Genomic DNA, 17,963 nt, shown 5'->3' on the forward strand with positions numbered 1-17,963 from the left:
CAGGTGAAAAGTTATGGCCAATTTACAATTTACCTTCTTTTAGGTAAAACCATGCTAGGAATGTATCTGCACCATGTCTTACATCATTCAAGCCTCTTGATTTAGTCGACTGGTTGCCGAGTTGATATTTCAGTACCTACTTTGTCAAGTGGAAGATGAGATGGGAATTTGGAAAGTGCATCCAAACGCACATTTGGAATAAAAATGTCCTTTAGGCCTCAAACGCCCCTTGAATGTGGGTGCGTCCAAATGAGCTCTTTATCTTGTTATTCTTCCTAGTGAATTTGATCATGTCTCAGCTTCTCTCCATTGTGCTGCAGTGTCCATGGAAGCTGCTATTGGAGCCACCTTTGACGCTGCGAAGAAAGTTTTGGCATGGTATAAGTATTCCAAAAATGTGGAGATTCTGAAAAGCAAAATGGAGGAACTGAGCAGCCGAGAGAACGATGTGCGGATGGCAGTGAATCGAGCTGAAGTGCAACTAGGGAAGACGAGGAAGCGCGAGGTAGAAGTATGGCTGAGAAATGTAAGAAAGATCACAAACGATGTACGCGGTGTGGAGCGGAGACTCCGAGAAGGAAGGGGATGGCTCTCACCTTTCAGGCTGGGGATGCTCGTCTCAAACATGATCGAACAGGTTGCCGAGCTTCAAGAGAAAGGCTGCTTCTCAGATGGGTTAGTGGCCGAGCCATTACTCAACAGCGGTAAGACTTTACACACAACACCATTAGTGGGTAAAATAACCGCCCAAAAGACTCTTTCCATGATTTGGAATTACTTAATAAATGAAGACATTGGGAAAATCGGTGTCCATGGTATGGGCGGGGTAGGGAAGACAACGATAGTGAAGCACATCAACAACCGCCTGATTGAAGCTCAGCTCTTCGATAATGTTATTTGGGTGAATGTGTCGAAAGCTCTTACATTGGAGAGACTACAAAGCAATATTGCAAAGGCAATTGAGTTAGACCTAGGGGATGACGACGACGAAGACAGCAGATCAATGAAGCTATATGCTGCTTTGAAGAGGAGGGAGAAGTTTGCTCTCATCTTGGATGACATGTGGGAAGCATTTCCACTCGAAACAGTAGGAATTCCTGAACCCAACAAAGAAAATGGATGCAAGCTCATAGTGATTACTCGGTCGCTGGGTGTCTGCAGAAGTATGGAGACAGAGAGAGATGTTGAAGTCGAGTCGCTCACCGAGGAGGAGGCATGGGACTTGTTCAGTGATAAAGTTGGCTGCGAGGCGTTGCTTTCTGGTGACATTCAAGACGTTGCAAAGCTCGTGTGCCAAAAATGCGGTCGCTTGCCGCTTGCGATCACAACGGTCGGACGGGCGCTGAGGAGAGTTTCTGATGCTAGGGTGTGGAGGAGTGCCTTGAATGAACTGAGAGGGTCGACTGCTGAGATCCGTGGCTTTGAATACGACGTTCTTGCACGACTAAAGTTCAGTTACCATCGCTTACGGAATGACAACATCCGAGCTTGTTTCTTGTATTGCACATTGTTTCCCAAGGATCATGCCATCTCCACCAAAGAGCTTATAGATTATTGGATTTGCGAGGGATTAATAGATGGAGCGGGAAATCGACAGTACCTGATCGACAAGGGACAGGCTATATTGAATGAACTCCAAGACGCTTGCATGTTAGACAGTATTGTGGACAAGCACAATGCTGAATGTGTGAAGCTGAATGACATTGTTAGGGATATGGCCATTAGCATCACCAAAGAGAATCCACGGTTCTTGGTTAGAGCCGGCGTCGGATTGATGGAGTTGCCGAGGGTGGAGGATTGGATGGAAGAAGCTGAACGGATATCTCTTATGAAGAACAACATAAAAGTACTCTGGGATCAACCTCGGTGCAGCAAACTCTCCACCTTGTTGCTGCGAGAAAACCCGCTTTCGCCGAACATCCCATCTTCCTTCTTTGAATCCATGAAGAATCTTAAAGTTCTAGACATATCGCATACAAACATCGACTCGCTGCCGTTGTCACTCTCTCATCTAAAGAACCTCCGTGCACTGCTACTAAGTGATTGTACCAAGTTAGAGAAGCTGCCTTCGCTAGCAAAGCTGAAGGATTTGATTGTGTTGGATCTCTCTAACACGCGCATCAAAGAGTTGCCGGAAGGAGTGGAAGCTTTGGTGAATCTCAGACGCCTCAACCTCTCCAACACGAGGAGTCTGCAAATGTTCCGGCCGGGGACTATATCACATCTATCCCTTCTGGAAGACCTGTCGACTTACCAGAGCTTGTGGCGGTGGGGAGGAGGAGATAGGATCGATGAGATCACGCAGCTGAGCCAGTTGGCAAATCTCGGTCTCTCATTTGAGAATCTTGCGACCTTCTTCGACTACCTTCGATCCGGGCAATGGAGGAAACTCAAAAGCTTCCATTTCTGGGTAGGCCAAGGTCCATTCGCTCTCACTTCCTCTATACTGAATTACTCCATAGAGATTGCCAGCCACTCTCATGGCGCAGAAGACATGCTCCCTAACAACAATCTTCAGCTGAATCTGCAAGGAATTCTCCCTGACAACACTCTCCAGCTGAATCTCCAAGACTGTAATGGTATCTCATCCTTATCGTGCCTGTCGAACTTGAAGCAGTTGAAGTCAAGCACCATCATCACCTGCGATAAGGTCGAGTGCATCGTAGCGGCAGCTGGTAACAACACATTGCCCACCTTGGAAGAACTAACCCTTTGGGACCTACGCAATCTACAGGCGATCTGCGAAGTCCCTGTGCCGCGTGGGACCCTCACCAACTTGAAGTCCTTGCATGTACAATGGTGCCATGGTTTGAAGAACCTCTTCTCACTAGAGCTGTTCCAGCACCTGCAAAATCTTGAGGAGATCAAGGTCGAGTATTGCCGTCTCATGGAGGAGATGGTAGCAGGAGAAGATGACAGTAGCTCTTCACCAAATGACGTAACGCTCCCAAATCTAAAGAGTTTGCATTTGGATCGTTTATGCGAGTTGAAGAGCATTTGTAGTGGGACATTGGTTTGTAATTCACTAACTACGATCGTGATAGAGAACTGTCCGATGTTAAAGAAGCTCCCTTTCACTTCCGTTGGCTTACCGCCCATCCTCAGTGGAAATATCCTAGGGAGTAGGATGTGGTGGGACGCGTTGGAGTGGGATAACCCGGACACAGAGACTCGGCTCCAACCCCTTCTCCATGAAAATCCGTAAGGAAATGGTAACATGTCCAGTTCGGGGCCCTCTCAAGAATCTCACGAGTCTGTGGCAGCGGAAATGGAGAAAATGGCAGAGCATCAGAGAAGACGGTTGATGGTTTCCTTGTGATCTAGATTTGACGTGGACGAATATGAGTGTAAGCTATTCCACACATACTTGTGCTGAGTTCATTCCCCTGAATAAAAGATTCAAAAATGCTTGAACAGCTGCTGTTTTAGGATATGCTTTTTGTAAAGATTTCAGTAATTTGATTTATGGTTCTCTCTCTCTCTCTCTCTCTCTCTCTATATATATATATATATATACACATATACGAGGCATGGTTACCTACGCAGGTGCGCACCTTTGCACACGTGTCATGGGTGTCGAATCCGAACGGTCCATAAGATGCGTAAGCCCATGAAACCTTAGGTGTTGAATTTTCACCCTGATCTAAGATTCTGGTGGGCCATAGAAAAGAGAAATTCAAATCAAGGGAAGAAGCTGTTTGCATTTTTATGGCCCACCGAAGTTTTGGTTCAAAGTAAAAATTGGTACCAAGGGGTTTTATGAGGTTCTTCTTCACGTGGACCGTTCAGATTTTCGAGACTCATCAGATATGATGAGTTCTCATAAAAGTTTGTAGGTAGTCCGTGCGAACTGGTTCGCAGGTGAGCATTCCGCTCTATATATATATATATATATCGAGCGTTCCGCTCTCTCTCTCTCTATATATATATATAATGAAGTGATAATCTACTTCCATGTATTTAGAACGAGTATGATACACTGAGTTAGATGCACGTGCAATGGCACTAATTTTGTCACGGTAACTCGATGGTAGAGATTTGAGGTAGATACCAAGATCACGAAGTATCATGCATAGCTAAGATAATTCTACAGCTATGTGGGCGAGTGACTGGTACTCAGATTCGGTGCTCAATTGTGCAATAGTTAGTTGTTTATTAGCACTCTAAGAGACCAAATAATATCCCACGTAAATAGCATAGCTTGAGGTAGAACATAGTCATCAAAGTCCTACCTAATCCTCATCTAGAACGCAGTAAAGCTGAGCTAGGTTTTCTTTTTTGGTAACAAAGTCCATAATTGATGGGCCCTTCGAGAAAACATAAAACTTGCTTGACTACCAGACCAGGTCGACTGCAAAGACAATGTCAGGTCTGGTTAAGGTGATATATTGGAGGACACTAATTAACAACACTCCTGTATTCTTAGAGATTAGTTAGAGAATCTCAGTCAAGTTGAGATAACTTGGCACCGGAAGCAACATGCAATTTGAGGGGCTTAGCAGTATCCATTTTCATTCAAGTCCTCCGCAGCGAAAATATGGCTAGGATAGGCCAATTTGATATATATATATATATATATAGAGAGAGAGAGAGAGAGAGAGAGAGAGAGAGAGAGAGAGATTTGGCATGATTACTCTGATAATCATGTCATTCATGTATATTAAGATTATGAGTATGACACCATTTATGTGGTGGATGAATAGAGATGTGACAGCAGTAGATCCCACAAGCCCAAGTCCTTGAAAATAGCTCGTGAGGCACAAAAATCATGGACGAGGGCCTTGTTTAAGGCCATATATTGCTTTGCGGAGCCACAAACATGTGTAGGCCGCATGTGGTTCACAAAGCCTTGCTGTTGTTTAATATAAACCTCCTTAGATTGAACACCATATAAAAATGCACTGTGTACATCAAGTTGTCAAATTAGCTAGCCAAAGTTAATGTGATAATAAGTACCAACCATGGTTAATCATTAGATTGTCACCATAATCAATCCCAAGCAATTGCTTTTTTCCACTAATTGAATAGCCACGATTTTGGAACTTCAAAATAAAAAATTATAATAAAATTGCCCAGTTAGAGATTTTTTGAAATTATTTTAAGAATAAAAATTTCAAAATTCCAAAGACTTCACTTTTCTTTTCTTTTTTCTTTTTTTCAACAATGATAATATAAGGGAAGAAGAGTTGGGATAGAGTATCACCAGCCGGGTTTCACAAACCCACTGATATTATTCAAGATTTTTAGTCAGGATAGAGTATCACCTGCCAGGTTTCACAACCCACTGATATTATTCACGAACCCATTGGATTCGAGCAAGATTCCATATGAGTCGAGTCGAGCTGGGCCTGCTCGAACTCAGCTCGAGCTCAGCTTTGAACCAAGTCTAACCGAGCTTTTTCCGAGTCGAGTCAAGCGAGCTAACTGAGCTAGCTCGGTTCGTGTACACCCCTACCCTGTGTTACCCTAACCGTGTAGGGGTAACCTTGATGTAGTTGTTGTATATCCAATTCATCCATTTGACTTTCCATCTCATCTTAGTATGCAATTTAAAACTTTAAGATCATAAAATTTTCAGGTGGACCACACCACTAGAAACAGTGATGAATAACCATTAAAAGCTTTTTGTGGGTCACAAAATTTTTGGATCAAGCTGGTATTTGTATTTTTCATTCATACAGATTACCTCTACATTATTAACAGGTTGGATGACAAATAAACGTTACGCAAACCTTTTCCTTTGGATTTTTTAAGGTGAGGCACTCAGTCACCACTGTTTCCTGTGGTGTGGTCCAACTGAAATTGGTAAATTTGGATCTGCTTAATTTTTTGAACCATGTCTTAAAATGGCCTTTAAAAACAGATGAACAGCATAGAGATACAACACATCATCAAGGTGGGCCCCACAGTAAGGGCACCCACTAAGGTGTTCCTCGTTACACCTGATCCGCTCCCATTCTGCTCGTTGTGGTGGACCTCTTCTCACGGAAGCGGATTGCTCATCGTGCCACACTCCACTGATATCCATGGTGTATTGACGTCACCAATGTATGTATTATATCCACACCGTCCATCCATTTGGAGAGATCATTTTAGGACAGAACATGAGGCAGATCCAAAGATCTAGTAAACCACGTTAGAGAAGGCAGCGGGGACAATGATGCCCACTGTTGAAACCTTCTTTGGACCCACCGTCTGTTCATAAGGTCACACGGACCTGGATGAAGGGAAAAAGTCATCGGGAAGTTTTCAATATTAGGTGTTCAATTCCCACTGCTCTTTATAGTGTGGTCCATTTGACATTTGAATCTGCTTTATTTTTTGGATCATGACCTAAAATGATCTCTTCAAATGTATGGGCGGTTTGGATATGGCACATCTATAATATTGGGGTTCATAGAACTTTGTGACATCAACACACCACCAAGGTTGCTCTTCTCACGTCCAACATCACAAGTGTTATCATGGATGTTGGACGTGGTATTATTACAGATGCCCCCTTTTTTTCTTTTTTCTTTTTCAAGTTTTTTAAATTTTTTATGTCAGCTTGTTAGTACACCCCACTGTCGGTTGACACTTCACTGTTAGCCACCCCCGCTAGCTTCTTTATTCTTTGGGATTTTGACCATAATAATAATGTGGTATGGTCAAAATTTAAGAAAGAACGATTGTTAAATATATTAAAGGAAATTCGCTTACATGTTTTTTAAAGTTTTTCAGACCAAATTGTAGTTATATGGATTTTGAGTAAATATGAATTTACGTAGTATTTAATTCAAAAGAAGTGATGTAAACAGGATTTGTTATTGAGTCTACTGAAACTTAGATCTAATTCATTCAATTTCTGTGTAGCCCCTATTTATATAGAAAGATGCTAACTCCTTGCAGACATGATCTCTACATGGCTCATAAAACCTAATAGCCTATAACAATGTCTATTCCATACGAATTATTTTCTTGTGATGTGGTCAGTGTAACTAGCAAATATTGATCATGCTTCCAAGCATGTCCTTCCATGAAATTCTGAAGTTAATAAATGGAGTAGATTTTACACATATGTAATGGTGGACCCCTCCGTCAATGTACGAACGCCTTTAGAAGTTTTCTTCTGGTGTAGTCCATTTAAGAAGTTTACGACGGTAGGAGTTCAATCACCATTGTTTCTTATGGTGTAGTCCATTTACACCTTTGGCTTGCCTCCTTTTGGGACTCATGTTCTAAAATATTATTCTGTTAAGATAAATATACAGCATGAATAAATTATATAAGTCATGATGGCCCATAACAATTAATAACAGTAGCCAGTGTCCATTCACTCCTAACCATTTTCTTATGGTAAGGTCCACCTTATTAGTGGATGTAACTTATTCTTTCGCCATAAAAAGTAATGAAATTGAAAACCTACCGTGTCATTAAATTAAATTCTAAATTCAATGGATGGAATAGATCTTTGACACATATCCCATGGTAAGCCCCACAACACTTAACACATGATAACCTAAACCCTTAAAACATGACAATCTCAATCATTAACACATATTCGATAGTATGCCACACAGATGGCGTCCTTATAGTGTTAAGGGTCATGGTCGAGATTGTCATGTGTTAAGGGTCAAGGTTGTCATGAATTGAAGGTTGAGGTTATCAAGGTCGAGGTTGTCACATGTTAAGGGCCAAGATTGTCATGCATTCCATACCAAAAATGAAGCAAAGCTATGGTTTCACTAATAGCTATGGTTTTAGTCCATAACCATTAGTACCATAGCCATTACTTTTAAAGGATTGAGGTTGTCATCGGAGCAAAAATAATATTTTTTCAAGACTTTAGAAGTTGTTAGCGATGCTTATACGCCAGAAAAATTGCTGGTGATGTACGTACGCCGGAAAATGCAATCGAAGACATGTTTGAAAATGAAGAAAATCTTACGGAAAATGACAAAGAAAAATGAAAAAGAAGTACCATATAGGAACTAAGTTTCAAAGCAAGAGTATTTTTTTTTCCGCAAAATTTTCAAAAAGTGATTAAAAGGCCAACTAAATAATATATTTTAGAGGTCAATTTTTTCAAGCATTCTGCAATAGCATGAGGCTACAGCCAAAATCGATTATTCTTTTAATAGGAGTTAGCTTTTCAACTTTTGTTGGATTTCTTATTTTCGAATGATGCGCCCTACCTGATAAAGCACCATGCATCTCTTGTCGAGGGCAACACATTAGTGTATATCCATGCGGTTCATCCGTTTTTATAGATAATTTAAGTGCGTGATATTAAAAATGAAGTAGATCCAAATCTCAAGTAGTTCATACCCCCAGAAAAAGTGGTGACTGATCATGGAAAACTTTTGTTGGCCATAAAGTTTTATTTTAATCTAATATTTGGTTTTTCATTTAACAATCTTTTTGACATTATCAACATGATGGATGGGAAATAAACATTATGGTGCACCATAAAAGAATATTCAATAATAAACGTTCAATCTGCACTGTTTCCTATTATATGGTTCATCCGAGATGTATCTACTTGGGGCGCGGATTTCATTTGAAACCCTTTAGCAAGAAGTTTTTGCCCTGGAATGCAGGGTGGGGTCTACCCTAATGTTAATGAGAAATCCAACCTATCTATTCATTTTTAGAGCTCACGAAATCCAACCTATCTATTCATTTTTCGAGCTCATTTTAGGACATGCAACCTTCCTAGGTTCCACCTTGATGTTTTTATGCCACCTATACAAGTTATATGTCACTTAGAGATGAAGTGAAAACACCAAAACTTAGACCAATACAAATATTTTACGACCATGTAAATATTTCAACAGTGGTCACTAAATCCCCATTGTTTCCTCTCATTTGGCCCATTTGAGTTTTTGATCCACATTATTTTTGGTCGTATATACTAAATTGAGCTCGAAATATAGATGGACGGGTTGTACTTCTCACGGACATTGCAGTGGGCCCTACCCAGAATCATTGCTCAGAGAGGCTTTCGCAGGAAATCGGCGTCCATCTAATTCCCTTTCGAACTCATGCCCTAAGGGCCTGTTTGGATTCACGTATTAGAGTGCGTTGTATCGTATTATAACTGAATATTCCTGAATATTCCCATTATACAGCGTTTGCATTGGAGCGTACTATGGTCGTATCCTATGCGCGCGATTTCAGTCCATTGCCAAAAAATCAAAACCGCGGTATAGTGTTATCAGAGTTCAAGCCTACCGTCATTACTTCTGAATCGCTGCACTGCACTATATTATCCTTCTCGAAATACTTTGCGATGACTGAATGGAGTATTATCGCAAGGGAGAAGAAAACTTCTTTACACCAGCGGCCTTAAGCGTCATTGAAGCATGCTGCATGTCGCCATTGCATACATTTTCGTCTCCTCCGAACTACTGCTAATAACAAACCGTGGGTAGTATAACATTCGACCTCCTTGCTCTTCAAATCGTGTCGGAGCACCCCCACATCGTCCGGCGGAAGGGCGTCACTGCAGGTATGAATCTCATTCCTCCGGATGGTACATGCGATACATCTGGCCTATAACCATTACCCTATCCAGGCAGACCTCCTGTATCGCCCTCCTCGAGTGCAATATTTCTCGTGGAGGATGGCGTGTATACGGTCGGTCATATACACATGTATCTGTGAAATTCCTATTCCTTGTCCAGATATGTTTGATAGAGAGAAAATGAGTTAAATCTCATTCACGAGAGAATCCTACTTGGGATTTTGGAAACGACGATTGCATATCTTCCAAGTTGCAGGTAAGGTGTGATGCTGTCAGTGCTTGCAGATAGTTTGATATTTCGAATGCTCCTATTTATAAAAACCTTGAATGGTCTCATCTCTTCAAAAATTTCTGTCTCTAAAAATGATTCTGTTCTCCTAAGGCTCTACTACTTTCAGTTAATCTGTCCGAGGTATAACTCTTCAAAATCGCTTTTCTGAACATCTGCACAAAATTTTTCTTGCTGTTATAGAGTTCTGATGGCCATTTGAAGATGAATCTCTCTTAGGAGAACAGTTTCTCCATTTTCAGTTACGTATCCCTTACTAACTGTCAGGATTATCAGTGGAAGATGTTCACTGATAACATTACAATATGCATATTTACAACTCAATGGTCCTTTGAGGATATGTTTTTTTCAGTGGTCCTATGAGAATATGGTTTTTTATTTCCATTCACAATTTTTTACTTTTCGAAAACAAACTATGCGTGCTATGAGAGCTCAGTTTAAACTGCCATCTCCTTGACCAAATCTTTTTCATCACTTAATCAAACCCTAACCCCTATAACATATCATACGCTGATGCAGACAATAGAAGTCTTACAGCCGTCAGTGCAAAATTTTCAACACTCTACAATTTCTTTGGCATATAACAGGTATGCCATTACTGATTTTGAAATACTGTTTTTATCACTATGTATGATGGTCATTGATAGCTACCTCAATCATAATATTAATATGTATATTAGAATCATTAAGGGCCTGTTTGGGTACCTGTAAGTCACAGGTGATTGTCAGTTAATGGTAAGTCAATTACAGGAGAAGGTCATTTACATGAGTATATATGGATGCCGTAAATCAGTCACATGAAACTGTGAGATATATCCATACTTGTATATGATCTAATCAGGGTGATACCTGTTGAACTCCCTTATTATGTTTTGTATTATGTTTTGTATTATGATTTGCATAAGTAACTGCTAGCAAAATTTCATGTACCATTAAATTACCATACATGAATATTCATGTGTACAGTAAATAACTATAAACGTTATATTTACCTTCGCTTATTTTATGGTAAACATATTTTCGAGTTTGCTGTCAAATCTGTATTAGGATGGTAACATGATAGGTTAATTACCTGAAAATGAAGCTTGATGATGTTATGTGTAACTGTATATTAAATGAAACAGAAAGTGTATATTAATGTATGAAACAGTTTGCATAAAAATTGCTATGTGTGAGAAATAGTTAAATTTTATCTGTAATGCCTGTCATACATCCTTTCCATACTTCGAATATAAATTTTACGAATTCTTTCTAATTCTCAATCAGATAAATTTCATCTCTAATAGTCTTATGGCTTCCGATAGTACTGAAAACAGCGATGAAAGGTCATCTGCTAGTGAATGGACTGAGAGTGAAGTAGCTGCTGCATTAACAGTCATAGCAGCCTCTGCATGTGTAATGGGCGCTACAGAATATTATCATCGTTATGTATTAAATCAGAGTATAAGGATTGTTATATTGAGAGGGAGAGATTTGTCAATGCCATAATACGGAAAAGCGATGTTGATTGTCTCGCATAGCTCCGAATGGGCAGGGACACATTTTTTGAATTGTGTTCATTATTGAGAGATTGGAAACTACTATCCGATTCCAGGAGGTGTAGTTTAGAAGAGCAGGTTGTAATGTTCTTACATACAGTTGGACACAATGTACGTAATCGTGTGATTGGTTATCGATTTTTGAGATCTGGTGAAACCGTAAGCAGACACTTTACTAGGGTGTTGGACGCAATTATTGGTCTATACCCAGAATATGTGAAGTTTTCATGATTACACACACCCAAGAAAATATCTGACAATCCTTTATGGAGTGCATACTTTTAGGTAATATTATACATGAGTTAGATGTTATTAGTAAGAATTTTTATTCGTATAAAGATTGAACTGATCATGTGGTACACTTTTGATTATAGAACTGCATCGGGGCCCTAGATGGCACCCATATACCGGCTTATTTGCCAAGAGAAATGAGTTTAACTTTCAGAAAAAGGAAAGGATATTTGTCTCAAAATGTCCTTTCTGCATTTACCTTTAATATGAAATTTGTGTATGTGCTTGCTGGTTGGGATGGCTCTGCATTCGATGCACATGTACTGCAAAATGTATTAACCCATCGCCCTGACTGTTTTCTTGTTCCTCACGGTAATCACATATAGGGGGTGTTTATTTATATTTTAGGAGTTTATGTATGAAATATAATTGAAATATTGACATGGAATGTGTAGAAAAATATTATGTCGTTGATGCTTGATATGCACATACGTCCGGGTTTATGGCCCCCTACCGAGGTGTGCGTTATCATCTGAATGAGTTCCATACTGGAAGGAAGCCTGCAAATAAAAAAGAACTTTTCAATTATCGCCATGCCCAGTTGTGAAATGTCATAGAGCGGTCTTTCGGGCTTTTAAAGGCCCGTTTTCCTATTCTACGTACTCCTCAGTTCAAGTTTAAAACACAAGTAAAAATTGTTATAGCTTGTTGTGTCCTTCATAATTTCATCCGTGTTAGCGGTGATAATGAACTTGCTAAGGTAGTGGAGGACAGTAGAGACAGTATGGAGGATGTTGCACCATCCCCTGTAGATATATCTACTGCGGAGGAAGGAAGAGATTTATCTCTGGTGATGGACTGCTGTCGAAAAGAATGGGCGTGGAAGAGAGACGAGATAGCTAAGAGAATGTGGAATGACAGTCTTCCATGCACCAGACAACGTATTTTGTTTTCATTGGTTATGTACTCATCTGCAATGTTTATAGCAAGAATATTTCAATACTTATTTACTTTTACTGTGGATTTTTGTGATGGGATAGCTTATATAATCTTTTTATGTTCCGTTATGAATTAATACTTTCGTGGATCAACTATATGCTCATATCATGTTACTATAAATATGTTTTGATTGTAGGTGAAATGAATTTTCTGAGGATATGTGGACTTGTCGCCTACAAGAAGGGATGGTCATCTACACCTCAGTCCACGATCAGCAAAACAACCTCTTCAAACTCCACTAAAAACCGCTACGCCCTCAAGGAAAGGGCCTTCACCTAGGGGTATATCTACCTCGAGGTGTAGGTAAGCCTATTCTAGGAAAATAAGTAGAGTTCAATGGTCCAATAATATGGACAATTCGTTGGTGGATACCCCGGTTGAACAAGTCAACTTCAGCCTAAAGAGTGATATTGGCTTCAAACCCGAGGCCTACAAGGCAACCATCAGAGAAATCAATGATACATGTGGCATATTACTTGAAAACCGTCACATTTCTAATCGCTTAAGGACCTTGAAAAGGTTATATATTTCTATCCAGGATCTGTTAAGTGCATTAGGTTTTGGATGGGACTCTGACAAAAAGATGGTCGTCGCTACTAATGATGTGTGGGCTGGCTATATTGTTGCAGTTTATTTAATTATTTTTTTTCAGTTATGCTAAAATTTCCTGCTTTTCAGCATATGATTTCTAATATTTTCTTTGTGTGTACAGTCTCACCCATATGCGGAACGTATGCGAGGAAAGCACATCGATAGATGGGATAACTTGGCCTTCATATTCAGCAATGACTGTGCCCATGGATCATTTGCAAGCACGGCTTACTCATCACCTATTTCTAGGAAGCGGCGCAGTCGATCTAAAATGTATTCCGATGAGGATACCTCTGATACAGTACGACTCTCATCCGATGATGAGGACGATCAGAGGCGTACTCCCCACATACGCGCAAGCGAGGGATCCATAAATAGGGCCAAGAAATATAACAAAAGCCCAATGCAGGAAACGTCAGGATCTCGTCATAGTCGCTTGGATGAGAGTGATATCAAACATCGTAAGAAGGGTAAGCCGAGTGAGCAAATATGGGATAGGATGGGGGAGATGGCAGAGGCTGTTAAGACCCTAACCATAGTTATGTCACAAGGCAAAAGCATGACACGTGTGCAAGGGTTGTTGGGGATACTTGAGGACGTTGAAGGTCTGAGTAATGAGGATCAGATTCGGACTACGAGGATGCTACAATCCGATTTGGACAGTGCAAGATATTTTATGAAAATGGGACACGAGAGAAGAAAGGAATGGATAGAAAAAGTTATCCTTCCACGGAGTGGCTAGGAGTGAATTTGGGATGATGACTAAATATATTTTTGGACAATGGTGTTTTCTGGACTTCTTTTTTTTTTTTTTTTTGCTTTTGTGGTGGATGCTGTTTCAATCGAGTCTGTGAATGCTTGGTTTGGTAGGTTAACTTCATGGCAACAATGTGGATTATATGATTGTCGCTGAAGCAGTAATCAGATGTTTAATCTCTTGGACTAATATATATTAAATCTGCAGTGCTACTTTTTTTTTCCAAGTTCTAACTTTAACTGCTATGTGATATTCTGTTTAAGATTATAACTTGATACGATTTTCATAGTAATACTGCTATTAATCTCTTGAACTTTTGTTTTTTATGCTTTTGGGGTGGATACTTTTTGTTGCAGGTTTACTTTGGCTAGTTGTAAAGAAAATCAAAGTAGTACTGCTAATAATTCTGCTATTGTGGAGTTTTTTTTATGTTGAATGTCAATATAAATATTTCATTATGGACTGATACACTCTTCACTTGCATTATAGTTGACAGATTATTTTATAATTCAAGGCACTATTTGAAAGGCCTGGAGTGATGTCGGGTCATTTAAACTTTAAATGATTTGTTAATGGTGGAATGGAGAATACCTTTTTTATTGGCTGGGTAGTTATGGTTTATGTTTTAGCAGGCATCTTTTGCTGTTTTGATCATCCTCTTATTCCAATGACTGCATTATAATATTGCAGGTGTCAGCGGGTTATTGCTACACTTCTGCCATGCTTCATCCTAATATGATGACAATGGATCTTCGTAGATACCTTTGTTTTAGATTGATGTAGTTAATGCAATTGGATATTATTAAAAGTTAAACTTCACAGGACGCATTGAGTTTCTGAATCCAAATATAGGAATGATACACGTACACAGGTTTGAATTTCATTTTCTATATACAAATAACCTTCACATATTTGGATTATATCCGACATGTTCTTATTGATATTACTCTTTTTGATTCCCAGCGTCACTGATACACTCTTCTATGAGTTTCTTTTCATTGGTTATGTTGACATAAAATAATTGAATCAAAGATAGTTGAATCTATTTATATAGTGATAAACTTCTGACTTTCATGATTTAATATTCAGACTTAAACACAGCCAACATAATCAATCTCCTCAAATTTTCTTATAATTTCTTCACTCAATATTTGGGTTGAGAAACTGTATGTTTACCAATTGCAGAGAAAATAAAGAGGAGATTTTACATAGTGTTTGAGGGAAGAACGCCGGCATATACGAGACGTGGGAAGAGTGTAAAGCCCAAGTTCATGGATTCAATGGATGCAAAAATAAGTTATTCACGGTTTATGAAGATGCCATGCTTGCATGGAATCAACACAAGGTTGGATGAATCTTTAACAACTGTTCATGATTATAAAAAATCAAATTTTCATGATTGATTTACATATCTTACAATCATATTATTAACATAGAGTATGCATTGTTTACTATATTATTTAGGCCACCGCTATCGGTAGAGCAGCAGATGAAACAGTTGGAACTCGGTATGTTCATGCGTCAACTACTACCACGACGATGGATAGCGGGACATGTGTAGCTGTACCCATAGAGCCAACTGTAATTGGTGACAATGGTGCGCACGATGGCAATGAAGAAAGAGTGGGACCTGATGGTCCAGGAAACGAACCACACCTAGATCGTACGTTTGTTGGTTTGTTGTTTGATCTCTTCATATTGTTTGCGGGTGTTTACTTGAATGTCCGCAACAGCGAATAGTTTTTTTACGTCTATAAGCATCATAGAATTGGAGGACCGTTTCTTAGTGTGTAGTTAAGGACATTTCATTTGTAATATTCATTTTTTCTGTTTTTTTATTTTTATTTTTCCTTCTTTTTTCCTGGAACTTTCAATATCATCTCCTTGATATGTTTTCTTTAAAAAAAAAAAAAAAAAAATCAAAGTAGGTTTTCTAATATTGTTATTGTTATTTTCTTTTCTTGGACGTGGATGACACCTGAATCATTTGTAATATTCATCTCTAATTTTATTTTTTTAAAAAAAATTGTTTCTGTTCTTCCCTTTACTGCAACTCCCATATCATCTCCTTGTTTTCTCTATATTTTTTTAATACAAAAATTAAAATGTATGTTTTGTAATTTTATTTTTGTGCAACACATTTTGTTTTCTGGGGCGTGTATGACATCAGGATTACACATGGGGTCCACATATCACATATATGGCAATCTCGAGCTGCCGCTGGTAATCTACGGTGGACGTCATTGTCAATTTGAATTCGCAGTTCAGTGGTGACAATTCATGATGGAATGATGATAAGATTTACAATCTTACCACAGTCATGCACATCCATACCGTTAATACGTGAAATGCATGCATGGATGTGTAGAATCTTTCAATGGACCTTTTGGATGGTACGGATTGATAGAATGAAGTAACGGTCAGCACAAGTTTGTATGATATATGGTAGAGGAATTGCTTCCCAAATATGGGTTGACCATCCGTATATTTAGTATGTTGAAACTTGTAAGGTTGTATAATAGGTAGTCATAATACCTCCTATCCAAATGTTGATCTGTATAAGGTACTGTATACTATGTCAAACAATACCTCCAATTCAAACATTTATTTGTAAGTGATTGATTTGGATGTATTCTGAAAACCGTTCAATGTATACCTGAACAGTATCCGAATACAATACAATACACGAATCCAAACAGGCCCTAAATTAATACGGAGAAACGGCTTGACGAAGTGGATATTCAATAAATACATCAAAGTGGGCCCTACGGTCAGACCGCACGGTTAAGTGAGACCCGAGCCGCACCTAATCGGCTCCTTCCTCGAACCTTCCAATGGTACGGACTTTTCCTTCTTTGCTTTTTTCCTTTACTTCTTCCCGTGGTCTTCCCACTTTCCAAAAGCACTCTCAGGTATATCTCTACTCACGTTAGTAACTCGAAAGCATCTCGCCGCCGTGGCATCCACGGACTCGAACTTGGTAGAGACCCCTCCATTAAGAGATCTCGGCACTGGTCGGTGTTGTGGGCCCATCCTGATGTACGATTTTCATCCATTCCATCCATCCATTTTAACAGATCATTTTATTGTAATATCCAAAAAATGAGACGGATGCAAATCTCAGGTGGACCACACCACAGGGAACAATGATGATTGAATGACAACCATTGAGACATTCTTAGGCCCATCAAAATTTTGGATCAAGCTGAATTTTTTTTCCCTTTCATGCTAGTGGGAATAACCTTATAAATGAGTTGGATGGTATACCAACATCACATGTCGCCAGGAAGGTTTCAACGGTGGGAAGTTACATCCCCTTTGTTTCTTGTGGTGTGGGGTTACTTTAGTTTTGGACGTTTCTTTTTTGTGGGGTCATGCCCTACTATGATCTGAAAAAACTGATAGACCGAGTGGATGACACAAACATCCCGATCATCCACCACAGAGCTTATTTTTGCAGTAAAGGGTTGCATGAAACTAGCGTACAGAGGAGAGAAACCATATTCGTAAAACTGGGCGTGGCTTCAGTGGATCCCCGGATTCACCGAGGTTGGTGGATGCCTTACTACTGTGGGGCCACCTTGATTTATGTTCCTTACATCCATGCTGTCCATCTGATTTTTTTCATCTTATTTTAGCGCATAATCCAAAAATGAAACAGATCTAATTCTTATGTAAGGAAACAGTGGTGATTAAATATCTACCATTAAAAACTATTAGGGCTACTTGTGTTTATTTTCCAATTGTCCGAGGGCTTTTTAGCCATCGGAGAAGGTCATGGCCGATGGTTTTTAGCCATCAGTGTTGCTTTTTTTTTAGTGATAGGTTTTTCTTAGAGTCTAGGTTTGAGACCAGGTGTAAAGTTTCATTGATTACTTTGACTGGATTAACTGAGTTTTAGGGTTTTTAGGGTACGGATTAGGATTTGGCTCAAGGTAAGGGCATCGATTGGAGTTTCTATTCATGCAAGCTTTATCGGCACGAAGTGGGAGTGTCTACACTGTTACCTGGGTAATGCCTTATGGGGCCCACCTTAATGTAATTGTTGTATAT

The 17,963-nt window shown here is 39.4% G+C and overlaps 1 protein-coding gene across 1 annotated transcript; it reads left to right on the plus strand.

Annotated features, from left to right (window-relative positions):
* The first annotated feature begins 325 nt into the window (after window positions 1-325).
* On the plus strand, window positions 326-3,205 carry LOC131220335 (probable disease resistance protein At4g27220). The gene has a single exon (XM_058215281.1). The coding sequence runs from the start codon at window positions 326-328 to the stop codon at window positions 3,203-3,205; it is 2,880 nt and encodes a 959-aa protein (XP_058071264.1).
* The last annotated feature ends 14,758 nt before the right edge of the window (window positions 3,206-17,963 follow it).

The sequence above is a fragment of the Magnolia sinica genome, chromosome 12 (genome assembly GCF_029962835.1).
Source record: "Magnolia sinica isolate HGM2019 chromosome 12, MsV1, whole genome shotgun sequence".
In the NCBI taxonomy this organism is placed as follows: Eukaryota; Viridiplantae; Streptophyta; class Magnoliopsida; order Magnoliales; family Magnoliaceae; genus Magnolia; species Magnolia sinica.

Bases quoted from the DNA above. Each gene is read 5' to 3' on its own strand.
- LOC131220335 (XM_058215281.1), top strand. From the start codon at position 326: ATGGAAGCTGCTATTGGAGCCACCTTTGACGCTGCGAAGAAAGTTTTG.